The following is a 26,850-nucleotide window of genomic DNA, read 5'->3' as shown; positions in this document are numbered from 1 at the left end:
TTTTACATAGCAGTGTCAAGGAAGGCCTTGCCGGAAGGATGATCTTGGAACAAGGATCCGAAGAAGGAGAGACAATGCGTGTAAGAGCATCCGCACAGGGCCTGCCACGGAAGAAGCAGCAGGATTTTGTGTTATCGCCATCACTGCAACTGTTACAATTCTTATTCATATTCTTCTTAATACTATTAGTAATAATGATGACAATAACTGCATCGACTGGGATTCGTTGAACACATTCTATTTACAGGGTCTGAGTTACAGAACGGAACTCCAGGGGGAATGACTTTTCCAACTCTGGACTGGTTTTTCAATTTTAAAAGGCAGTAAACAAAATTATTTGCTGTAGATAACTGATTGCATATTTTTCTCAGTTTCAGTTAATTCCTTTTGCAGAAGTTTTCAAAACTAAAATAAAAAGATAATTCGAGGTGTTATAAAGCTAGTTCAAGAAATTGCAAGTTATATCAGAATCATTTCATGTGACCTTGGGCAAACCCCTTCATCTTTCTGGACCTGTATTTTGCACTGTATTTTCCTGCTTGTAAAATAAAGTAAGTAGATGGTTATCTAAGCTCCCTTCCTAAAAACTATTTTTTCTATGACTAGTATTTTTCTTTGCGAGAGAGAGTACGCGAGGGGCAGAGGAAGAGTGAGAGAGATCTTAAGCAGGCTCCACGCCCAGTGCACTTAACCCACTGAGGCACCCAGGTGCCCCACTACGACTAGGCTTAATTACTCACTCAATGGACACAACGACAGCATTCAGTTCTTCAGCCATTGCTGCACACAGTTCATCATAATACCGGATTTCTAAACGAGACAAAGGAATAATCAGCATTAAGCAAGTTCTTCAATACTGTCCATTCTTAAATTCTGCTCATTGTGGATTGCAGTTAGACTTGGACTTAGGTTATTAATAACAAAAATAAAAAACAATAAATAAGCAAATGTGAACACATGTCTCATTAATAGGGTTACATATACAGATGTAAATTCAATCTGGTTTCTGATAAAATGTAATTAGTATGAAATAATAGGAAGTCCACATTAGATTACCCTCGAATGGGCTTTTTAACTAACTTGAAATTTATTTCATAATAGACTATATGAAATGCACCAAATTAATTCTGATTTTGTAGCCTTCCAAAAATCACAGCAAATAAACAGTTTCCTCCTTGGAACCACAAAATTTTTCTATTAATACTTTCATTTGCTGCAATTAAATTGAATTCTTCCAGTTTGAAGAACAGCATATTCTGCTTAAGCCAATATAAAAACTAGAATTTTAGGAAGTCTTAGCATTTCTTAGAAAGAGGATCCAAAGGTTCACAGTGACAGAAACAATTTTAATAACTACATAACCATCTGCCTAGCATCTCCAGCCCAAGCTCTTCCTCTGGCAGGAGTGATCAGTCAAAATCATGTAGACAAGGCCAGGTGGATTTGTAATCCATGCCATTCGTGCTAGTTACACTTCCTGGTCTCAGGGAATGTCTCACTTGGCAAGTGTCCAATACTACAGATGCAATCATTTCTGTTATTCACTCCTGTATCCTCATCCCCTAGCACACATTAGGATAACCACAGGTATAGATTTGTACATAACTGTTCAAATATTGGAAGTCCTGCACCCCAGGAAACCCCTCAGTCCTGGACAAACTTACATACTTCATAAACATCTGTTGAAAACATGAACAAATCCATGAATAAAAGAATAAATAATGAATATGAAATGGGATTACTAGAAAAAGGTATGCTTTTTTGGCCTTTGCCACGTTAAAAAAAATGCTATTTAAAAACACAAACAAGGAGCGCCTGGGTGAGTTCAAGCCCTGTGTCAGAATCCACGCTGGGTGTGGAGCCTATATTAAAACAAACAAACAAACAAACATACAAACCCCACAAACAAACAGGAACAAGTTGTCATTACCTTTAAACCTAGGGGATGCTGGGGCACCCGGCTGGCTCAGTTAGAAGAGCATGTGACTCTTGATCTCAGGATCATGAGTTTGAGCCTCCATGGAGTGTACAGATTACTTAAATAAATAAAACTTTTAAAAAAAAGCCATAGGGGATGCCAGTAGCTTTGGGCTGAAGATGAGAAAGTAGCTCCATTATAATTACAGGCAGAGATAAGGCCCTTACTTCCTCCTTAGTATGCTTTCTGCTGGGTTATTTCACTTGGTTGCCTGCCATTCTGAATGTGTTCTGCTCATGAAAGTTATCAAACACCAAAGAGAATATTCTTGAATTTTTGCAACATTGTTTCCTTTTAATAGTGGTATACCTTTTCTATTTTCATCTTTGTTTTCATAAGCAGAAGAAATGTGGATGAGTTAACATGTACATTCAGAAATAGAGGTCCCACTTCATAGAAAAATGTCTTCAAAACACAAGTCGCGAAAGAGCTGCAGATAATTTCCTCATATTCTGGCCCAGTGAAACTTCGACTTGTTTTGGTGCCAAAAGCTATTGTCAGCACTTCACATACGTTAGCCTATGATTTAGGTCACAGGAAATATTTTCAAAAGAGTCTGCCTAAATTCACAAGCAATAAACAAATAGGCAAAACCTTTATGCAGGGTAATCATATAATTAATCATCCAAAACAGGACACTTTCAAGTGTGAGAAGGGGACACTATTAATAATTTTCTGCTGGGATAATAGGAGTAACTGACACTGTTCAAGGGAACCAAGGCAAATGGTCCTCCTCTCCTTACCAGTAAGGAAGTCAAACTCAATCACACATCTCTCCCAGGGCCAACCACAACCCAAAAGACCCGAAGGTGACTAGGACATACTTGCACTAGCCAAAGCCCAGCCTCCTCCGTGGATGTAAACAACGCCGCGTTTCAAAGGCTCTTCTGGCTTGGGGGAGCCCTCAAACACTCTGACTTCCACACCATCAAAGTCAGTGTCGGTCACCTTCACCTGAGCCGATGACCATGCGCTTTTCTTGCCAAAAGAAACGATGATAAAATTCAGTGCGAGCAGATGATGGCTCAGGCCCAGGCAGTGTATCAGGTTGCTCTGCAGGACGAGGGAGGGAATACAGAGGGAGAACAGCAGTCAACCTTGTCATCACCAGAGCCACACTCACCAACTCCCGGTGTCTGAATTATTATAAGCAATTGCCAGTACTCTTCAGGACTCACTCGCCACTTTTAATACAATAACAAATTATATTTGCTTTTTGCCTTTAGCGTTTGCAAAGTATTTTCATACATGAGATCTTATTTTTTGGATCAGCTCTGAGAGGGAAATTGGACAGGTATAATCAGTCCCTTTTACCAAGAAGGCTTAGAAATTAAGCAAACATGAACATTTAGCTGGATAAGTGGTAGTTCTGGGACTGAAAACTAACACTTGTGAATTTTAGGATTTAGTCCTTTACTCCCCCCTCTCAATTAGCACATCACAGTTCCAATAACCTACTAGGAATGGAGGAAGAATACTTTATTTAAATGTCAATAAAAAATATGGAAGTTTCATATTTACTGCAAGTATTTTGAAAGTGTTTTACAGCTTATATACTTAAGCATGTCTGTTGTTTTGAGAGTGAAGAAAGAAATGAGTGTGTGAGAGGCCAGGAGTAGAGGTAACTCTGGCCTCAGCATTGAGAAGCAGAACACCTCAGACATTACCAGGAGCTTTTCAGAAATGTGCAAGGAATAAACAGTCTGCCATCACTTCCCCTTTGAACCTGAGAGCATTGAGCTCTGGCATTAAGCATTTGCAGGAAGTTATCTGGTTGGAGAAGGAGCAAAGAGACAAGAGACCCAAGTCATCCACCCAGCAAAGACCCTACAGAGTGTATTCCCCTCTTTCCACATCTTATACAAGGTCTTCCTCTTGAGTGCGCTTATAAAACCGACCTCCCTGTAAGACTTAATGGCCACGTTTTCAAAGCCAGAGAACTGGAAGCCATCCGACAGCCAGTAACTTGTCCAACTAGAGAGGCTCACAAGTGTCAAAGAGTAATTGGAAACTTTCCTGGCACAGATGCATGGATTTAGATACTGTATCTCCTAGTGGTTCTCAAACTAGGGTAGAGGGACAGCTAGAGAGTAGCAGTGGCCTTCTGGAAAATAGGAAACAGAACACTGGTGATTAGTGAAATATGTAATGCCATCATAAGGTCAAGGAAACAATGTTACTAGTAGCAGAAATCAGGACTATAAAAAGTCTGCGCTACACCATAATATGGCTTCCAGTACACGCCTGGGGTGCACTGGTGTGCCGTAATACTGATCCCCTCACCCCTGGGAAGCCAAGCTCCTGAGAGCCCCTCACCCTGGTGTCCCATATAAAATATTATTATTGTATACATACACCCAGCCATGAAAAGAGTTGGAAAGCACTGCATTATAAAACCATTGGCCAGTGTTTATGAAAAACAAGAACAGCAGGCAATGAAGAGCTAGTCCAGTAATTTCATTAGTATCTGTTTCTTGGCAATATAGCAGCAGAGCAAATAAACATTAATAAAATAATTCAATTTCTGTATCTATCAATTGCCCAAATTTATTGAAAAAGTCAAAACAACTCATAATGTGTTTGCTATGAAACAAATGTGTGTGATATGAAATAAATCCACACACTCGCAGAATTCGAACCATTAATATAAGGTCCTTGGCAAATTGGGAAAAAGCCATCATCATTTGAGTTTCGTGGTAAAATGTCAGCCTTACTGGGGAATATTGATTTCCACCAAGACATAGCTAAGCATCCCTTCATTCACTAAGATTTCTAGAGTTCACACATAAACCCTTGTCAATATCATTATCAATTAACAGAGAACACACAGGATCCATTCCATTTCTCACAGAACAAGTAGCTTGACAGGCATGAAATAATGAATATAAACAAAGCAATCGCGGGCTTGGCTGTGTTACTTTCTGGACTACTTTTTTTTTAAGTTAAATGAAGACCACTGAATGCTTAAGACAAAGTATCTATGAGTTTCCTCAACTATAGGAAAGTTGCAAGACAGGTGAATTGTCTTTATATCACAGATTAGAGAAGATTGTTCATGTCACAGACAGCCTACCTCCAGCTTCCTTTATGCTCTGCATGCTCTGAGTGCATGCAGACTTGACTCAATTTGTCCATACCTTTCCCAAAATACCTCTGCCAGGTTGGCTTACGATCATTCACACTAACAGAATTTCTGAACAACTATCTGCATTGCTCACAATACTGTCAGGGTGAGGTGGGAGCAGAAGTGTTGATTCAAAAGGGACAATTTATATGGGAAAAACAGAGAAGCAGATAGGAGTAAGATAGGGTCAAACAGGTGCTAAAATAAAGTGGTGCTGATGTTTGGAATTGCGTTGATAAATTAGAGAATGAAAAATAGTTATCCTCCAGAAAATACCAAGATTATTTCAAAATTTGAAAATGGAGACACTCAAACAGTAATCTGTCACCAACCACTCTTAGTATTAACTATTGTTAATAATAGTTATCACTGTCTGAGTGCCTACAGTGCTAGGGTAGGGTAGTCCTATTCAGGATGGGATGACATTCACATGTCTATGTGATACCATGTGGCATGAAAAAATTATAAATATTATCTTTTTTTCTCCAATATGTACTGTTTCCCTTAGCTCTTCTCACTGCTCCCCTACCATCCCAATCTTTCTGTAGTTGTTACTTCTGGGAAGCGGTATGAGAACAAATAGCAAAGAAGCAGGAGTGACTTCATACTTTTGATTTTCAAAGCCTATATCCTTTGGAGAACTAAAAATTAGACATCGATTTAGAAGATCACATGATGAATAAGAAGTCTCCTAAAATAGAAAATGATTCTCCAAACTAAGTAGCGGGAGAGGAGAGGAGAAAGTATTGGAGATGAAGTGAGGAATGTATGGATTGATGTCTGAAATCCAATCAAAAGAGAATCCTGACACACAGCAACCCCCAGATATGTCCGTGGAATCTGACATTAGTAGATACATGCCCCGTGCCCAGACAGAACCTTGGAAGGAGGCAAGACCCTAGGAAAGAGTGGCTGCAAGGTATGTCTAAGAAGATGGTGCCTCACATGGCCTCAGAGAGTTCCTCAGGCTTCCACTAGTACAGGGGCAGCTGAATGATTCCATATTCCAAAAAAGGCATAAAAGTGGCAAGGGCTGCATGAGTGTCTCACAGATGGACCTGAGACCACATTTCCATTAGCCATGGCCCATTATATGCTTTCAAGGATCCAATGGGAATAGAGGAGAGCATTAATGAACTCAAAGGGCTCTTGTAAATTAGAACAAAGGATATTCCAGGACAATGTATAGGACTCAGACACCAAAGACCACAGGGAACAATGATGTGGAACAATGACGTGAGCTAAAGGATGAGTACCCAGATGGCCTCCCCCCACTCATTATGCCTCAACATTGTATAAGACCCTCTGAAACCTAAAAGTAAACAGCAATTAGGGGAATACCTAAATTTATGGGAATGAAGTTCTACCTTAAAAACGTAGACTCAAAATACAGATGAAGTTTTATTTCTTGCATCCTTCAGTTTGTGAAGTGGGATTCAAATCCACCCCAAAAAACATTCTTGAGTTAACCAAGTTTCCTGAAATCTCCTTAGAAGTAGTTGGAAAATTCCAGTAGCACAAAGAAGCAGGCCAAGTTTTCAGAGCTCCACAGGTTGAGAATTGACCAATTCCTGGCCAGTTGAAGTACTCTAGGGCAGTGTTATGGGTCTTAAAGCTTGCCCCCATAACCATTCCAGGATCTAGGGGAGAATCTGCCTCAGGACATGGAAGGGATGAGGGTACTCATTATACCACAGTGGAACCAGACACAACAGAAAAGGTGGGCCACTGGCTCCCTACTCACACACAATGGCTGAAGATCAAAGGACAAGCAAGAATCAAAGGAAGCAAAGCAGAAGCTGTGCTCTGTTTATCAATACACAAGTTAGTTGTTACGCTTGTGAATGGGGTTGTTTTCTGTTAACGCATTCAACATGTAAATTATGAAGTCCATTCCACGGGCAGGGAAGCTTAAGGCAGGGAGAAAGAGACAATCTTCGGGAGCTTAGGGAAATAGAGGAGAACCAAGATCTGTAAATAATAGCTAATGTTAGCCAAGCAATACAAGCACTAAAGGAGATCTAGATAAAAGGTTGCATGAGCTCAGAGAAGGAAGGAATTACTTCTGTCTGTTCTTCCTGGGATGAAATCCAGTAAGCCTTCTAGCCTAAATTGTGGCTTAATGGAAGATGAAGCATGGGTAGCAAAAAAAAAAAGGGTTGGAAACCAAGATGTAAAAGTGTTGGGCAAGTGCTATAATTCAGAGACCTACGGGAAGGTCAGGTACATAAGGCAAGTGAAGGCAAGGGGAGTGTGGAAATAAAAGGCCCAACCTAAGAGGAACGCAGAGCGCTGAAGTCAACAGCACAGACTCCAGCCCTAGAGTGCCTGAGTGAAAGGCCCAGCTCCCCCACTTACCAGTGCTGGGAACTTGGGCAAGTTACTAAACTTCTCTGTGTCTTGCTTTCTCATCTATAAAACAGAAATAATAATGCTAACTACTTCAAAAGATAGTTGTGAAGCTTAAAAAAGGTAAAAACACCTAGAACAGCACCTGGCACATACTAAGCTTTATATGAATTGGATATTATTATTATTATTATTATTTTTAAAGATTTCATTTATTTATTTGACAGAGCCAGTGAGAGAGGGAACACAAGCGGGGGGAGGGGGGGAGAGGAAGACACAGGATCCCAGCAGAGGAGCCTGATGTGGGGCTCGATCCCAGACCGCTGGGATCACGCCCTGAGCCGAAGGCAAACGCTTAATGACTGAGCCGCCCAGATGCCCCTGGATATTATTATTATTATTATTAATATTATTATTCTCCTAATCCAGAGATCTTTGCAGGAAGAAATGTGAGCCCAGGAACAGACAGTCCAGTGTTTCTAGGGAAGCTGAGACTATCATTTTTCCCATCATGTACATTTGTTTTTAGGACCACGCTGATTACCAAGTTCTGAAATTATTATGGGTTAAACAGATTTAAAATAATTATCTGTAAAAAGTTCATTTGAAGGCGCCTGGGTGGCTCAGTCGGTTAAGCATCTGCCTTCAGCTCAGGTCATGATTCCAGGGTCCTGGGATCAAGACCCTTGTTGTTGGGCTCCCTGCTCAATAACTTAGCCTGTGGTCAAATTTCTACATGAACCAACCACATTAAATACTTAAAACATCTATTGTAACTCACTACCCACTTCATTTCCCGTATTCAAAGTTCAGTACTGTCAGTGGTTCTCCAGTTTTACCAGCGATGGCCACTTTATGCTGTCAAACAGCTTTTAAATTCTCCTATTCAGATTCTGGTCTGTTTCCCGCCTCTTAAAAGAAAAAAAAATCATGGAATATCTGCATGAAAATTATGGTCATATTCTTCAAATACTGTGAAGTTTGAGTGTATTTTTAAATGCAGATTTTTTATTGCCACACAAATTATATGACTCACACTTAAGCCCATGTGATTCACTAATGAAGAAATTTTGTTTTACAAAAGCCCACAATGTCTGTGGCAAGAAACTACCAAAGGTCAGACAACTATAATTCAACAAGTATTAATTAGGCACCTACTATATGTAAAGACTCTGCTACATGCTATAAGAATGCAAAGGTGGGTAAAAGATGGACTGAGAACCTAAGTGGTTAAGAATTTAAATGTTGTCTGGTTCCCTCCCTTTCCCCAAATTTCCATCTCTCCTTAAGCTTTCACAGTTCTCTGAACTTTCTCTGAGACTTCTAAGGAAAATCCTCTGATTTTAAAACTTTGATTCATACTATTTTTTTTTTTTTTTTAGTTGCCGACAAAACAAAACACGCCTGCAGGCACATCTGGACTGAGGACCACCAGTTGCAAGTTCCGGTGTAGAGGTAATCGGTCTGACTGAAGGTATAGGTGAAAGATAGTGGCAGATTAATGCTTTTAAGTGTAGGCCCTAGTTGTCAATGGTGAAATAGCAAATATTCTTGGACACTTTTATTTTTTTAATGAGACTATCCTTTGGGAAGAATTTCAGCGGTGGTATATACAATGGATTGGTGGGAAAAGAGACTGGAGGCAGGGGTAACAGCTGTAAGAATTTGGCAATTGTCCACAGGAGGGAAAAATGTCTGCCCCAGGAGAATACAGAGGAGGAAACATATACAAAAGAGATCACTGAGGCAGAGTTAATAGGCCTTGGCACCTGCTGACAGAATGGAGGGACTGGGATCAGGTGGGCAGGCCGGTGGGATACATAGAGAAAGAATTCAAAGATACTGGAAGGTCTTCACTTGGGGTATGAGAAGCAGAAAATACTGGCAGAAGAACAGTCAGGGAAGGTAAGATAAGTTCCAACAGAATTATTCCATTTAAAGCCAATGGAACATTTAGGTAGATGGGTCCAAAAATGCAGAAAGCAAATGTACAGTCAGAGATCCACGGAGTTCAGACCTGGTGGAAGAAGTCAGAAGTAACTGTTAATAACTCAAGCACCATACAAACATGGGGACATCCTAGATGTTCACAACAGATGATTAGGATACGATGCAGAAACTTCAAGAATAGAGATATGGTACCCTAAAGTACAAAGGTATGTGACCCAGCCTGGAAGAGAAGAGACGGAGGCTGTATCAGCTGAGTTTAAGTGTTAATGAATGTTCAGTTGGCTGGAGATTGCAAGGAGGGTGGGAAAAGGCACACAGATATTCGTGGTTGTGGGACAGGTGTTCCACACTTCAGTCTTCTGCCCACCACCCACACTTTGCTTCACAAATACTTGCCATCGCTTTCCTCCAACAGGGGTGGAAAGGCATCAAAGTGTTCTTTCCTATTCCCACCCAGATTACAAGTATAAAAAGAATTCCTTCACTTGCTGAGGGCTGGATCTCCATTTCAGCCCAACTCTGATGAAAGGGCAGAGCTGTCTGAGCACCATTTTTGGAAGGCTTTCGGCCACATAGTAAATTCCACTTCCTTTGGGAAAATCAGCTTCCTTAGGGAAAACAGGAGTTGTAAAATTGAATAAAATAAAAACGGAAACTTTGGGAACACCATCACTTCAAGCAGACCGTGGGCAGACGAGAAAGAACCCATCCTTAAAAGATCACTCCATCCTCCCTCCCCCCAAGAAAGAGGAAGAATTATTTATTAGCATAGCAAGAGAAAGAAGAGACTGGCAAAGTTAAGGGGGAAGACAGTTTCAAGAAAGAGCAAGTTGTTAAATGCCTAAAGAGAGGCCAAGTAGGTCATGGGTGTTGGCAGTACGGTCATAGGATCACTGGTGAACCTGGTGAACCTAGTAAGACCAATTTAGTTAGAGAGATGGGACTGGGAGCCAGACTGTATTGCTTTGCAAAGTGAGTGGTAGTGAAGAAATAGAGACAGCGAAGATAGAGAAATACTTCCACTGTAGAGATTAGGAAAGCTGTAGGATAATAGGCTAAGGGAAAGTAAAGAAAACCTGTTTAGTTTTGCTTTAGATGAGAGAGACTTGAGCCTGGTTGTAGGGAAAGAGCCTGTGAACGAGGGGAGACAAAAGTTACACAAGAGGAAAAAAAAAAAAGACAAGTGAATTGAGACACTGGAGGAAGAAGAAAGAGATCCTTGGAAGGACCGGCCTTGAGGGAGACCGTGGGGTGAGCTTGCTGTAGGTGGGGAAGGAAGCTGAGATGCATCTTTAGAAGTTGACTTCTGTTGAGATCAGTTCTGTCTTTACCTAAAGAAGACAGCGGCTTTTCAAAGACTGCTTGCTCTCTTTGAAGGCAACTCATTACAATGGCTCCCAGCCCCATACCTCTGACAAAACTGGCCTCATTAGCTAAACAAATGACTCCACGACTCCCATTGCCAACACCAATGACCTACCTGGCTTCTCTGCGGGCATTTAACAACAATTTGCTCTTCCTTGAAACTCTCGCCCCCTTTACCTTCTCCAATATCTTGTCTCTTTTGCCATACTAATAATGAATTCCTTTGGGGGGAAGTTCTTCTACTGATTATTTCTTCCTCTCCGGCCCACTGGTCCTTTACGTGATGGTGTTGCCCAAGTTTCCATTCTTTATTTTATTCAGCTTTACAATTCTTGCTTTCCCTTAGCAAGTCAATGTACTATTATGGCTCAATGCTCAACAGATGGGAAGTGCTTACCAGCAGTTTATTAAATTAGATGGCTCTGACCTCCATCCATATGCTAATGACTTCTAGATTTCTATCTCCAGTCCCTGATCTACCATTCTTAAGCTCCAGATTCATATTTCCAACCATATCCAGGATCTAGCTTATAAATTCTTCAAAATTAACATGTTCTACTCTCCCTTCTTCACCTACAACTCAGCAACTCCATTAAATTCTCAATTAATAATCTAACCATAAATCTAGCTTCCAAGCTACAGACGTTGATATTTTCTTCAGCTTCTCCCTTCTCTTATGTGATATCCAATCATCGATTCATGTCAATTCCATCTGCCAACATTTTCTGAGTCTTGCTTCACCACTAGTCTCTACGCTAACACACACTGCTGCCTTGATTAGATGCTCATTATTTCCTGTATTTGCCTATTAACTTGAATACTAGAGAACTCTTTTTCTATTACCCGCTGCACACTGCTGTTAGAGTGCTTGCCTTGAAAAGTCAATCATGTTACTTGGCTGCTTAAAAACCGTCCATTGACTTCTAGGTTCCAACAGAGAAAAAATCTGATTGGCATGTTCTGATCCCACTCTACGTGCCAGCCCCATTTCTCACCACCCCACCGCTTGTACTTCCAGTTATCTGGAATCAAGCGTATTCAAGCATAACTTGCATAACCTTATTTTTCTATCTGCTACTCTCTTAGGCAATGCCCTTCAGTGATGTGCTATAACCAGCTCTTAATTTACAAGTCAGTTCACATCAGGTCAGTAGCTTGAAATTGGCCATGATGGGAATATTTACATAATAGAAATCAACAATAGCTATAAATCAGGGTTTCCCCACTTCCTGTGAAGCTCTTGTCCTGTTGTACAAGCTCTTGAACTCTTGTACCCATCCCATGGAGAACACTCCCCTGCCTCTACCTCACCCCTCCCCTTTTCCTACTCATTCAGAGCACAGCGCAGTGTTTTATGGTGTGGACTATGAGGTCAGTTGGCTAAGGTTCAATCCTGGTTCTGACACTTTCTAGTTGGCTGATTCTGAGCAATTCACCAAACCTCTGTCTGCCTCAGTTTCTTTACCTATAAAATTGGAGAGATCATAATATCTACTTTATAGTGCTTCTTAAAGGATACCTGGCATAGAATATAAGTGCTGGATGCCTGGGTGGCTCCGTTGTTAAACGTCTGCCTTTGGCTCAGGTCATGATCCCAGGGTCCTGGCATCAAGCCCTGCGTCAGGCTCCCTGCTCAGCGAGAAGCATGTTTCTTCCTCTCCCACTCCCCCTGCTTGTGTTCCCTCTCTCGCTGTGTCTCTCTCTGTCAAATAAATAAAATCTTTTTTTTTTAAAGATTTTATTTATTTATTTGACAGAGATAGAGACAGCCAGTGAGAGAGGGAACACAAGCAGGGAGTGGGAGAGGAAGAAGCAGGCTCATAGCAGAGGAGCCTGATGTGGGGCTCGATCCCATAACGCCAGGATCACGCCCTGAGCCGAAGGCAGACGCTCAACCGCTGTGCCACCCAGGTGCCCCCAAATAAATAAAATCTTTAAAAAAATAGTATAGAAGTGCTCATAATGTTACCTCTTTTTATTTGCTTATGTCAGGCCTTCATAGCATTTTAGCCTGTCATATGATGTAGTCTTGCTACATCAGCTTGGAAGAGTCGGGCTAAATCACCAGCTGCATGTTCCTGAACTGAGTGATATACAAGGACTTTAAAGTAGCAGAGCTCTTTAACCGGTATAAACTCCATCTTCAAGCCTTCCTCAGAAGAAAAGGCTGTGAAGAATAGTATCCCTGCCTTGAAATTCTTTGAACAAGGGCAGAAAGGGTTAAGGAAAAATGATTGAGAAGAAAGAGCACAGACTGCAAAAAGACAGGTCCTGGCTCTACCATTTATTAACTACATGACCTGGGCAAGCTTCCTAAGTTCTGTGGGCCCCAGTTACGAGATAAAAGAGGAAAAACACTGCATGTGAGGCGTAAATCCACATAACTTACTGCTTGTTCCCTCTCCGCCAAGGTCCTGAATTGGCAAAGGCCTTGCTCAGGTCTGTGGCAGATCCCCATCTGGTCAGGGACCCTTCCCACACCTCTCGTATTTCTTTTACTCAGTATTATTTTTGTAAAACAAAATAAAACAAAAAACCAACTTTGGTCTCACGTTATCGGAGTAGGCATGGACCAAACAAATTCAGCTGGGGCACAGCTGCACTCTCTCCATACAGCAAAGCACTGGAGAGAATTATTACACCAACCTGTGAAACACAAATAGAATTATGTAACAGTAGGATTCTCTGATGAGATTGCTCTATTACAAAATTTCCAATTGGTTTAGCATCATCTAAGAATTTCATTACAAGCTACAAAGCAAACCTGGGGAGAATCTCCCTGCTGTTCAATTAGCAAGGTAGCCTAGAACTGACACCTTAACCCTTTCACCCTAAAACCACTTTATGCTCTCACTCCCAGGGTTGCAATTCAATCTGGGGGAGCACAAAAAGGATAGGCTTGTCTTTTTCCAGTTGCTAAAACTTTTTGTTTACTTCTTACTGTGACCCAGAAGACAAATAGTTCTACATTGCCGAGGTGCTTGCTTAGCTCCAAAAGCCCCCTACAACCTCTCATGGTACATCAAGGCGAATAATGGCTCACACGTACTGATACCTGCTCTCTGCCAGTCACTGTTCTCAGTGTTGGGGGAGTCTCAGACCAAGTCACACAGGCAAGAAGTGGTGGGCTGGATTTGAACCAGACATTCTGGTTCCAGATCCCTTAACCATCACCCTCACCTGACACTCAAGAGTCAATGTAGTTTCAACCTGTATCAGAAAACTGGAAGATTTTACATCTGGAATGGACATTTGGCCTCCCATATTACACAAATGGAAACTCAGGCCTGGAAAGGATAGGATACATGACTTGCCCAGGGTCAGCTGCTCTAGCACAGTCTAGCCCTGACCACTCAGGCTGAAGAGGCACCCTCCATCTCCCCCTTCCCTCCAGCTCTTCCTCACCAGCACCGTTCTCTCTCTGGCAACATCTCCTTCTCAGTCCTGTTCCTATCTCACTCTTCTCCATACACACACCCATGACAGTTGAAATGAGCCTTAAAAAATTACTTCGCATTCTTTTTTATCCACATTTCTGTTATCTATAATAGCAATAACTAATTGTGAGCTCCCTGGGACAGACAAAAAAAATAAAATAAAATAAAATTTTTTTTCCAGTGCCCCACGTGCAGCTGGTCATAAACAAATGTCCTTCATGAGGATACCCGAGCTGCTAAAAGCCTCCCTTGACTGCCAGGACAAGAAGCATTTGTTTTCATTTGAGTGTTCCAAATAGCAGCTGACTAAAGACAGAACAAAAGAATGAAACTTCACAACAAAACCTCCCAAACTCTCTTCTGCTATATGACAATTCAGAGCTTGCCCACTCACGCCTCCCGCCTGACTTCACGAGTGTGTTACACAGGATAATCCAGAAGTTGGGGTAATCTTCTGTTTTAGGTAAAGTGCAGGAAGCAGCAAATTAGATGTGACCTTTGAAAATTGTTTCTTAAATGGCATATAAATCCAAAAGATACAGAGCAAATGATTTTTATCGATATCTGCAGATGTCAGAAGGGCCAGATCCAGATGCCAATTATAATAAATTAAGACCCCATTGTGTACATTCAGAATGTGATTATAATAAATTAATGCATACTATATAAAACACGTAATAAATTATAAAACTCGTAATACTCTTTTGTACAGTGCTTTGCAGTTTATGACCGTTTGAACTTTCACCAGTTTGAATCTCACAAGGACCTGTGAAATAGGAAGAGCAGGTATTACATGCATTTAATGCTCATCTGAGGCTTACAGAAGTTAAATGTCTTGCCCAGAATCACAAAGCTCAAAGTGACAAACCAAGCACTGGAACCCAAAAGCCCGACTGACCGACCCATCATTCTCAACGTTAATACTCAGAGCTCAGATGAAAATCATTAACCAAGCCATTATTTAAAGCCGAGCCTCTCCCATCACACAGGTTTTGAACGCACCTAAGAGTGAAAGGTTTAAAATCAGGGCGGGGAAGGGAAGCAGGTCATGAAGCATGTCCCAAACTCTGCTCTGAATAGAGGCATGTTTGCCAGCAAGTTTGCTAGGCTGGTTAGCAGGACCTGTTTGCCAGCTTACACAGTGCCTAAGAAAACTAACAGTACAAGAGCTTTACAGCAATTGGAATTTCTAGAGCCAGCAGTTTCAAGTTAATGTCGTTCAGTCATTCCTTGGCCCATCAGTCCCAGAGGCTCAAGAAGGAAGGCACAGGCCATTGTGATAGAATCTGGAGTCCCTAAAAATGGAGTTTTTACCTCTGCCCCAGGAGAGGCTTCTCATTTTAACAGACTCAGGAAACAGAAAAATTTTACTCCTTACAAACATGTAGTCAAGATCCACAATTACAACAATCTAATGTGTTTAATATCTAAAATATTACATTTATTTTTGAAAAGATTTTATTTATTTGGTTTTGAGAGAGAGCACAAGCAGGGGAAGGGGGTTGGGCAGGGGAGAAGCAGGCTCCCTGCTGAGCAGAGAGCCCAATGCAGGACTCCATCCCCAAGACTCTGGGATTTTGACATGAGCCTAAGGCAGATGCTTAAAAGACTAAGCTGCCACCCAGGAGCCCCTAAAATACTAAGTTTAAATAAAAGTATCTATACACCAGATAACTGCATTGCCCTCTTAAGGTGAATTTATACATTAGATATCCCACTACAAGGAAAAGGGTATGGATCTATTTTTCATCTACTTGTTGAGTAAACATTTGAATGTTTATTATATACCAGACACCAAAACTAGTAGGGAGGTAAGGGGAAATACAAACATAGGCTCCATCCTTAAGAAGCTGACACTGTATAAGAGGGATATATACAATGCAGTACTGTGAGAAGTACCAGGGATACATACACAGAAAAAGAAGTAACAATTTCTACCCAGAGGAGCTTGCAATGTGTCTGCAGCATTGGCGACATTTGAGCTGTGTCTCTAAGAACAGATAATAATTTGCCAGGAGCAAAGGGGGAGAAGGACATTCCACACAGCGGAATAATAAGGTAACACACAAGGTCCAGAAAAGCAAGGCTTATTGGAAAGTTGGGATGGACTACTGTTCCGTGGCCCTAAGAAGAACAGGGTTGGCACTGTATTATAATGTATAGAAATAGCCTTAATTTGATGATTTTGCATCTGGTCTTTATGATACTTTTAAGAATATGTGTTCCCCCACCCCCATCCTATCCCCAGGACAAAACCCAGGGAAGCCAAAGTATGGCTTCACTAAAAGAGATAGCTCCCAACTGAAGAGACAAAAGGAGCTTGGCTCACCAATGGATTGGCAAAACATTAATTTTAAAAACCCACCTGTTTTTAAGAGGTTATTAAGAACTAGTTTTATCTCTTAGCTCTATTATCACTGTTAAGCAATCAGACAAGTTGTCTAATCCAAGGCTCTTCAAAGAGTGGTCCACAGACTAGCAGCATCTGTACGCAAATTCTTGTGTCCCAACTCTACCTATTAAATTAGTATCTCTGGGGTGGGACTTAGGAATCTCTCCAGGTGGTTCTTTTCCACCTTAAGGCTGAGAAATACTGGTCTGGTTTGAAGTGTAAAACAGTATTTCATTAAACAAGTTTTGTTTCTTTGTTCTTTTTAATGTCAGCTCTATACTCTAAGTGGGGCTTGAGCCCCTTAATCCTGAGATCAAGCGTCACATGCTCTACTGACTGAGCCAGCCAGGTGCCCTTTTAGCCAGGTGCCCCGGACAGCTCTCGTTGTTACTGAATTTCTTCGCAACGGTAACGGGTGAACAGGTTTGGGACAATGTTGCTAAGAGCAGGGCTTGCAAACGCAAGGCACCGTAGGTTTGAAGGAGCACTGCTGGCCTCCCACAGGATTGAACGGTCCCTTCCCTGAATTCCTATTTATCCTTCCAGACACCTCCTCTGTCAAGTCCCCCACCCCTCAGCGCCCCCCCCCCCACCGCTCCGCAGAAAACTGCTGGGCTCTGCCAGGCTCCGTGTGTGACGACTTGGCTTGAACGCGTCTCCATTGCTGCACCTCTCCGTTCTCCGTGCGAGTGCTGGTCTGTGTCTGAACTCGGAGAGCGGAAACCCGGTTGCGGCCATCGGCGTGCACGAGCCCAGCGGCGGGCGTGCAGCAGGTGCGCGGGGATGAACGGCTGCGGAGACGGCCTTAGGTTGCCGGGGCAGGGGACAGGGGAGGCGGCTCATTCCTAGCCTAACAGCCGGGGTTTGGTGCAGCGCCTGAGTCACAGGCCCGCTGCTCTGCCCTCCCCGCCGGAAGCCCTCGCCCTTCACCTTTAACTCTCGTCCTCCAGGACGGCGGCCCCAGGGAGCCAGGCGGCCACGGAGGGCAGGCGGGGCGAGGCGTGGAGCCCGACGGCGCGCTGGGCACTTGGCAGAGGAGCCCAGGCCGGGCAGAGAGGACACCAACGCCTACAAATGCCTTTCGTGAGAGTCCGCCTCTCTCTGTGAAAGGCCCAGGCCTTGCGCTCAAAGCTGCAGGAGCGCCGTGAGGAGGTAGAGGCTAAATGTAATAAGAATTTCAGACTCTGGGAAAGAAGTACGATGACGTCGTTAAGATCCTACTTGTCAAAACCCATGAGCTCACCGAGGATGCAGGGATACAGGTGGACCCTAGAGGCTGAGGACCTCCCAAGGTGGGAGCAGGAGGACGAAGAGGAAGAAGATGAGGTCGAGTCTAATGAGGAAGATCCCCACTCTGCCATGTCTCAAGACTCAGAGAAATAAGAGGGGGCAGAAATTGAAAAGGAGAACAAAATGGAAAAAGAAAAAGAAACACTAAAATATTTTAAAATATTGTTGGACTTTATAATAATAATAAACAATATAACAATGTGATATAAACAATAAACATAATAGTAAAATAACAATGTGAACCTATTCTGACATTACTAAATGATATTAACTGGAAGCAATCAGATCCTGGCCAGCCCGTTAGTTTCAAATTTGATTTTCATTCTGAACACAATATATCCAAATGTGTTGGAGAAGAGGAGTTAAACTTGAGTCTATTTTTTTCATGATATGTTCTATGAGGATTGAAAATGGGGCTTATAGGGGTTCCTGGCTAGCTCAGTAGGCTGGGCATCTGCCTTCTGCTTGGGTCATCATCCTGGGGTCCTGGGGTTGGGCTAGCCTGGGCCCCACATTAGGGCCCCTGCTGGGTGGATCTTCTTCTCCCTCTGCCCCTCCCCTCCACTTGTGCGCCAGCTTTCTCTCTCTCAAATAAATAAATACAATCTTTAAAAAAAAAAAAGGAAAAAAAATTGGGGCTTATAAAAAGTTGTCAAGTAGGTATGAAGTGAAGAATTTGATTTTGAAACCCTTTCATTCTGCTGTCACACTACACATGGAACACCCAAGCACAAACTGGACATTTCCTCAATGCTTAATTTTTCAACTCCTTTAGCCCTGAAATGTCCTATTGTAGAAAAAGCATAACTCAAGAAAAATGCTATTGTTTGTAACCCAGAGACCACCACCTTTATACTTCAGAAGAGAGGAGGCTGGTGTTGGTGACCAGGACACTACTGTTAATGAGGCCAGGAAAACCACCAATCCAGGAGTGTGTCCTGGCCTCCAGCTCAGAAGGAGACAAGATTAAAGTGTGCTTGCATTAGTTATGCTTCATCATTTTCCTACGTAAATATAAAATGGTGCATAATCAAATTTTGCTTGAAGATAGACTGGCATACAGCAGTTAAGGATTTTCAAGAAGAACATATTTAAAGACCGTCCCTTTCTTTGGGGGTTTTGAATTGTATGTGACCCAGCAATTTATAAAGAAACCTAGGTATAAGGTTATTTACCACCATGATGTTAATAAAATCTAGTATTATCAAACATTTTCTTCCTCTCATGTAGTATATTAGATAAAGTGACTAAGCATATTTTCTTTCTGGTAAAACTTTGCCAAAAGTTACCATTTTATCATTCTTTTTTTTTTTAAAGATTTTATTTATTATTTGACAGAGAGAGAGACAGCCAGCGAGAGAGGGAACACAAGCAGGGGAGTGGGAGAGGAAGAAGCAGGCTCCCAGGGGAGGAGCCTGATATGGGGCTCGATCCCAGGATTCCGGGATCACGCCCTGAGCCGAAGGCAGATGCTTAACGACTGAGCCACCCAGGGCCCCCATTTTATCATTCTTTTATAACTTAAAATGAATAGAGTCATTAGATAAAAATGAATGAGGGAGTTAATGTTTGCATAGGCAACAGTTCTTTGTTTGAAGCTAGGTACACATGCACCCGGGTCATAAAGATAATGATGATACATTTGTTCACTGCTTCATCCTTAGCACTTGGTACCCTGACTGGCACACAGTATGTGTGCAACAAACACTTGTGGAATGAATGAGTGTCCAAAGTCACACTCAAAAGTATACATTTAACACTTGAACAATGGAGTACTATGGTGCTTCCCATACATCTGAAACTATTTACTGAGACATACATTACTGTGTCTCATAATCTTAAGATTAGTAAAACTAATTTTACTTTGGTAAGTACCCAAGAAAACATCACAAGACTACAAACAAAAGTTCACCATAGTGCGATTATCCAGGTACTCTATTAATGAAAAAACCTATACATCTGGGAAAGCTAATCAAATAAATCATCTTCTTAGAGCAGGTAATGATAACTCAATCCAGTCCGATGTGTGGTGGGTTTCAGTGGGAAATTAAGCCATGTTAACATAGAAGCCACCCAAACAAATACCTTCTAGTCCATGTGCAATTCTATAGAGAAACCCCAGTAGTTGCAACTCAGAGTTTCACAGAGTACCATTAAAGATTTATCCTCCAGGAGCTTGTAACATACCTCTCTTGACCTAATTCTCTCTAATCTAGGTCTCAGCCTAGATTGCTCCTACATCTTTCCTCACCAAATCCCCTTCTGAAGGACTCAATCCTTACTAACTTAATGAGATGCAAATAAAAGTATAATTTTAAAACGTAAAGCGCCTACCTATATATAGCCTCTCTTCTTTAACATTGATGCCCAGAGAGGTGAGTTGACAAACTCCGAATCATCCAGTTACTGACATGTTTGAACTAGACCCCAGGTCAGCGGATCTGGCTACAGGTTTTTTGTTTGTTTGGTTTTTGTTTTTACTACATCTCTCCTGAAAAAAGTCCCAATTCATCTCACAAAGTTTCTGAGACACTTACTTTTCTACCTCTTCCCCTTCAGAGCAAAATTGCTTAACTCTATACGTATTTTTGTTGCTTTAATTCCACCCTCCCACCTTACTGTTCCATCTGCCTCCCAGACCAAGAGCTGGAAGCATCCATGTTTCACCAGCATCTTTCTAAGTCCTCACGATCTGCAATCTTTTTAGCAGTGCCCCATGACCTGATTCTGAGCTCTCTTGGACATCTCTGGCTTACATACTTAGATATTAGAATGTCAGAGCTGAAAGGAAAGCTCAAAGTGCCTTCTCCCAAGCTGAGTTCTATAAAACAGCACCTTGAGGAGATAATTTTGCAGAGAACAAAGAATGAAGGATTCTGTGATGCTGTGATTAAATAACCTTGGGAAATAGTACATATCAATTCTTCTCTCAGAGATTCCCAATGCACAACAGCTCTTTAAGACACTGACAAGTCCCTGACATAAGAGAGAAATTTATTGAATTCTGCTTACTCTTTAATGTCCTCACACCCATTAACTTCCCTTAAAACTGGTTTGGGACTGCTTTACCTGGTCCAGCCCTGCTGTTTTACAGATCAAAACTTAAACTGAATTTGAATGATTTCCCTGAGATCTTCCTCTATTTGGCCAGAACCAGGCCTCCAATCCAGCTCCGAGTCCCAGGCAGGGCCCACTGTCTCAGTGTTAATCTAAGGATTATTTCTCCCCTGCTGGATCCAATTCTTTCTGGTCTTCAGCATGTCTAGTGTCCAACTCTTTGCTGGGGATAGACTACAAAGGTTCACATAGTGTTTCTATGTGGGAAGGTGAGCAGGGTGGATGTTTGATTTTATTTCAGCTTGATCCTACATCTAATTAGCACATAGGACTGTGCTGGGTTTCCTCAGTTGGCCAACTTCTATGCAACACTAAGCCTAGTGTAGAAGCCTTAAACTCATGTCTGCAGGGGCCAGAGCAGCTAATGCAAATAAGTAAAACAGGTAATAAGACATCAGGGAATGGGAGGTTTGTGGCAAACTGGAGAAACAAGGCCTGGAATAAGGATGAAGCTGCCGCCCTCCCTAGGTGATTGTGTGATATGGAAATTCTGGCCTACTGTTGTCAGATGATCAGATTTTTCAAGAGAAGCAGGAAGTCCAGATTGTTGTGTGAAATATTCCGAATTTTTAGGTGTTGGCAAAGAATTTAAAAATGTTTAACATACAGGGGCGCCTGGCTGGCTCAGTTGGAAGAGCATGCAACTCTTCAACTCAGGGTTGTGAGTTCAAGCCCCACGTTGGGTGTAGAGATGACTTAAATAAATAAATAAACTTAAAAAAAAAATAAAATAGAAATGTTCAATATACAATGTGGACCAAAAGTAACACATCTGCAGGTCAGTCTGTGGCTCTCAAGTTGGTGGTCTGAGAGTCAGAACACATTTTTTCATACAAACAATATGCCTAATTGACAGTGTTTTAACTCCAAACTTGGATAATAAGAAATAAAACCAAGACATAAAATTAGAAATATTTGACTGTGGGTTTTGTTTATCTGGCATTTTAGATTGCAATGATGCATAGAAGCAGTTTAGAGAGCAATGACAACGGACCTGGGAATTATGGAAAATCTGCGTGGGACTTACGGGTTCTCTCAAGGACTGCAGAGGCCGATGCACTTGTTTCTTTTGAAAATTTCTTTTCCTTTCAAAGCAATAATTAAAATAAATAAAATAAAATAAAATTTCTTTTCCCTTCAAAGCACACGGATTTCCCTATCCCTGATTTAAGTATAGTCTTCTTATCAGAGGTAATTATACTCATTCTTAGGGGATTACAAAAGAAAAGGGGGATAAGGATGAATTTTACTGAGATAATAAACTGGGTTAGAGTTAGAAGACAAAAGGGAAATATTTTTTTTAAAAAAAATATTTATTTATGTATTTATTTGAGAGAGAGCGAGAGAGCAGGTACACAAGCAGGGGGAGGAGCAGAGGGAGAGAATCTCAGACTCCTCGCTGAGCTCAGAGCCCAACTGGGGGCTTGATTCCACGACCCATGAGATCATGACCCGAGCAGAAACTAAGAATTAGATGCATAACCAACTGAGCCATTCAGGTGCCCCACCTTTATCTTTTTCAAAAGGGAAATACATTAAAAAGAATATAATATAATATAACATGATGTGGTATAAGTATGAAAGAAAGTCCAAACTGCCTAACTACTGTCTCCTTTACCACCACCCCTCAAGGATGCCAGGAAGTGGGCTATTTATAACTGGGTGTTATAATGGTAGGTGCCCAGTACTATGCTAAGGGTCACTGGCCCTTCTCCTTGAGGTTGACAGATGTGTAAACACTTGGAGTTGCTCTGGACATACTGGGCCCTACAATACAAGCAGGGGTGGAAGCTGACAATCTTCACGTAAACTGAAAACCAAAGCAACTTCTAGAGCATGGAAATGACTTAACCCTTGCAAAGAAGTAGGGAGTTCATATGTTGGATCCAACATGGCTACCACTGACTAAAGTATTTTTTTTAAAACTGCTTTCAGAGACTTTGGTTCATTCCTTTGTATACTCTTAATGATGACAAATCTTCCTTCTCTGAGGTTAAATTTAATTTCCAAAAAATCCAAAGTCCCCCTAAATAAAAAGGTATGTAATGATGCTGAGGATTGCCCTCTGTTCACAAACAAGGTGAGACTATAAAGCAATGAGACTGATGTTCCTGTGTACCTCAGGTAATGGCTTGGAATCAAATTTCTCCAGAAATGTTTCAGACATGTTCTGAGTACTAGCAATGTCCTCACCGGTCCATTAAGCTCAGAGGAAGATACTTGGAGGAACAGGCACTCTGCTAACAAGCCCCTATATTTTCCTTTGCAGGGCAGTGTAGAAAATGTCAACTGTTTTCAAAGAAATTAGTTAAATGAGGTATCCACGTAAGCTATTAAATTAAGTTTTAAAAAGTCAATGGCAGTTGATCCTTGAACAACGCAGAAGTGAGGGGTGCCAAACCACCAGCACACTCGAAAATCTGCTTATAACTTTTGACTCTCCCAAACTTAACACTAATAGCCTACTGCTAACCAGAAGACTTACCAATAATGACTGATTAACACATATTTCATATGTTATGTCTTATATACTGTATTCTTTCCAGAGAGTAAGCTAGAGAAAAGAAAATGTGATTAAGAAAAGCATAAGGAAGAAAAAATACATTTACAGTATGTACTGAAAAAAAAATTCATGTGTAAGGAGACATGCTCAGTTCAAAGGTGTGTTGTTCAATGGTCCGCTGTCCAATACTTCATGCTGGAAAGAGTATAAAACAACTAGCATTCTCTCACACTGCTATTAACCATATACAGGAAAATAACTTAGAAATAAGAAACAAGACCTGTAAAAATATTTATACTCTTTGGAATGGTAGTTCTAATTTGGGGCAATCACTTGAGGAAAAACCCTAAAAACAAAAAGATTATATACTCAAATATGTTCACTGTAACATTACTTATAATAGCAAGTAACTAGTCTAAGTATATGGTAGTAGGGAAATAGTTTAAAAATGGCACATGCTCTTTGATATATCCATTCCCAAGGGAAGGGAATACTGCGCAGTAATGATACGGTAAATCCTTCTGGTAAATGATAAGTAAAAGAAGTTGTGTGTAAAACTGTATGTATAGTGTGATAGCGTCTAACGAAAGCCAACACATACACAAAAAGAGACTGGAAGAAAATATAACAAAAAGCAAATGGTGGCTGTGTTAAGGGGAGACTGCAGTCAAGTTTTCTATTTTCTACATTTTCGATAGCATAATCATATATATCTCCTGGTAGATAAAAAATAATTCAGTCCTCTAATTTACTCAAGGAATTATGCTTCTATGGGAAAAAATTTTAAAGCAGCTGTGACGGCTAGAGATTATACACCTTACAGCGACATTCTCTACCTGCTGATAACCACCTACTGCACAAACACACCTTTCACCTACTCCTGTCCCTACACACTACTTCCCTGTACACACCTGTGCCGACACAACCTATCTTGCCCATGCAGTATACATCTTCCTCAAAGATACAGAAGGCTGAACTGTAGGGTTCCCTCTGTTACTGGAATCTCTCCTTCTTCCTCTCACAACCAAACTCATGTTCATCCTTTAGGACTTATTGCAAATGCCCCCTCCTCTGTGGCACCCTGTCCTACTCACTCCTCAGACAGTCACTCCTGCCTCTGCGCTCTCTAGTGCTTGGTTCAAGCTTCTACTTTCGATTCGTAGAAACAGTGATAACGTAACATCTATACCTCCTTCACCTTTGTTCCCAGAGGACGGGCACACTCCCTGGGAGGTAACTCCTGCCCAATCTAACTGTGAATGGATTCATAAAGTGCAGGTTATGCTTCCTTTCTTTGTTGCTTTTAAGTTCTCGTGTTCTGAAAAAAGCAGGCAGCTTACCCCTTATCATTTTTCTACTTGGGCTTTTCATGAAGAGGAACAGGAATGCAGGGCAAAAGCGAGCACATTTACTGGGTATTGTATGTAAGTGATGAATTGCTGAATTCTACTCCTGAAACCAATATTGCACTGTATGTTAACTAGCTAGAATTTAAATAAATCTGAAGAAACACCAAAACCAAAAACAATAGCAAGCCCATTTTGCTGCTGGTCCTATTGATGATGCCTTATTGGAAAAGTGGGATGTACAGGGAAAACTTCCTGTCAGGACATTTCCACCACCCTCTTTACAGTAAAAGCTGTCCAGGGACTTTGGGTCAGCCACCATTTATTCACTCAGCAGATATGTGAGGATTTACTCCATGCCAGGTACTTTTAGGAGTTGGGTACATGGTGGTAAACCCATAGACACTCTCCCTCCCCTCACAGAACTTCCGGCCTGGCAAGAAAGAAAGACAGAATTACTTAGGGAGACAAATTACTTACGAGTAATTAAACAGACAATTCCCAATAGCATATGTTCTATGGAGGGAAAGAACAGGGTGGAGTGAGAGAAGGAAGGAGGGATGAGACAGAAACTAGACTGGGTGGTTAAAACAAGAGGTCTCTAACCATAGACCCAACCCCTCTGATGAGCATTCAAGAAGCTTTTGTCTCAAGTAAGGCACCATAGTTCTCAATAACTGCAGTGTTTGTTTTAAACTTTAAACAAAGAGTGAGTTTTCTGAAGCAGCGAACAGGGGACACAACAGGAAAGACCGACTTAAAGAAGTTTTTGTTTAAGACAAAAGAGTACTAAAACCAAATAACAGTAGCAAAATAAATTGTTCTCAAACTATATATTTGGGCACCAAAATTTAAATGCTATTCTACAGGTTTGAAACAGAATGTTTTTAATAGGTGGTTTAAAGCTTACCTCACCAAGTGGTACTTATTTTCTTGAAAAATCATACTTTTGTTGAATGTTTTCATACTTTTACTATTAGCTTACGTAGAGATAGCATAATTAAAACAGTGAAATACATCTTAACACAAGACTGGGACTAGTTCTACCCATGGTTCAGTTACATAGAGATCTCCTTCAAACTTCCTATCCCTTTCAGAATCTCAATAGAAGTAGTTTCCGGCAGGCGCTGTGCTGTCCCACCTCGGAATTGTACACCTGCTGTTCTCCTGGAATGCCCTTACTTCCCCATCTGATAGTTTCTTTATATCCTTTCAGACTCAAAAAATGGATGGTGGGGGGAATAGCATAAAGACATTTAACACTGACAACACCCAAATGAAAGTCCAACTTTTTAAGCAGTTAAAGTTCTATGATTTACCCCAAAATAGGCTTTTCTGGAGTTGGGAAATCATCTATGTAGAGGAATTAAAAATCATTGCCAAAGAGATTCCTTCTGTAGACATAATCAATAACAATGTTCTTGTTTTTATCCAAAATATCTTCATTTAAGTTGCAGAATTATGCCAATTTGAATTTGCTATGTGAGTAAATAAGACTGACAAGTTATTGGTTTTGGTCAGTAAGAGCTTCCATGGCTGCTAACTAAGGCTCAAATTTAGCACATGGTGTGTCCTAAAAATACTGGCCCACTGTTCTTGATGAAAGTAAAGTATATGCATTTCTACAAGGGAGAAAGTTTAATATTCATCTGATATGGACAGAAAAAGCTACTTAGCTTGTAAGAGTCCACATTTTAAGATAGGTTCCACATAGATGAAACAACCAAAATAAATTTAAAATTAGTTTTTTGGGGAAATTGGCTATTTTACTCTTTCTTTCTGCCTCTATAATTTTTTAAAGATTTTTTTTTTAATTTTTAAGCAATCTCCATACCCGGCATGGGGCTCGAACTCATGACCCCAAGATCAAGAGTCACCGCTTAACTGACTGAGCCAGCCAGGTGCCCCTAAATCTTTTTAAACAAATATTTTTTAATCTACTCAATAGTTATATGTATATAATTTTTATATTTATTTTTATATATAGCTATTTAGTACC

The 26,850-nt window shown here is 41.1% G+C and overlaps 1 protein-coding gene across 4 annotated transcripts in view; it reads right to left on the bottom strand.

The window, feature by feature from the left end:
* The window catches only part of NCEH1 (neutral cholesterol ester hydrolase 1), a 53,496-nt gene that overhangs the window by 14,760 nt on the left and 11,886 nt on the right, over positions 1-26,850 (bottom strand). For 3 of the 4 annotated variants that reach the window (XM_011227897.3, XM_034662761.1, XM_034662758.1), the window contains exons 2-3: positions 2,803-3,031; positions 741-810 (exon numbers count right to left, since the gene is read on the bottom strand). In XM_011227897.3, coding sequence (XP_011226199.2) covers positions 741-810; positions 2,803-3,031 — 299 coding nt within the window. Of the gene's footprint in view, positions 1-740; positions 811-2,802; positions 3,032-7,460; positions 7,515-26,850 lie in introns of all 4 variants that reach the window. The other variant, XM_034662741.1, reaches the window with a different exon arrangement.

The sequence above is a fragment of the Ailuropoda melanoleuca genome, chromosome 1 (genome assembly GCF_002007445.2).
Source record: "Ailuropoda melanoleuca isolate Jingjing chromosome 1, ASM200744v2, whole genome shotgun sequence".
NCBI classification, from domain to species: Eukaryota; Metazoa; Chordata; class Mammalia; order Carnivora; family Ursidae; genus Ailuropoda; species Ailuropoda melanoleuca.
This window is presented reverse-complemented; position numbering and strand designations above follow the sequence as displayed.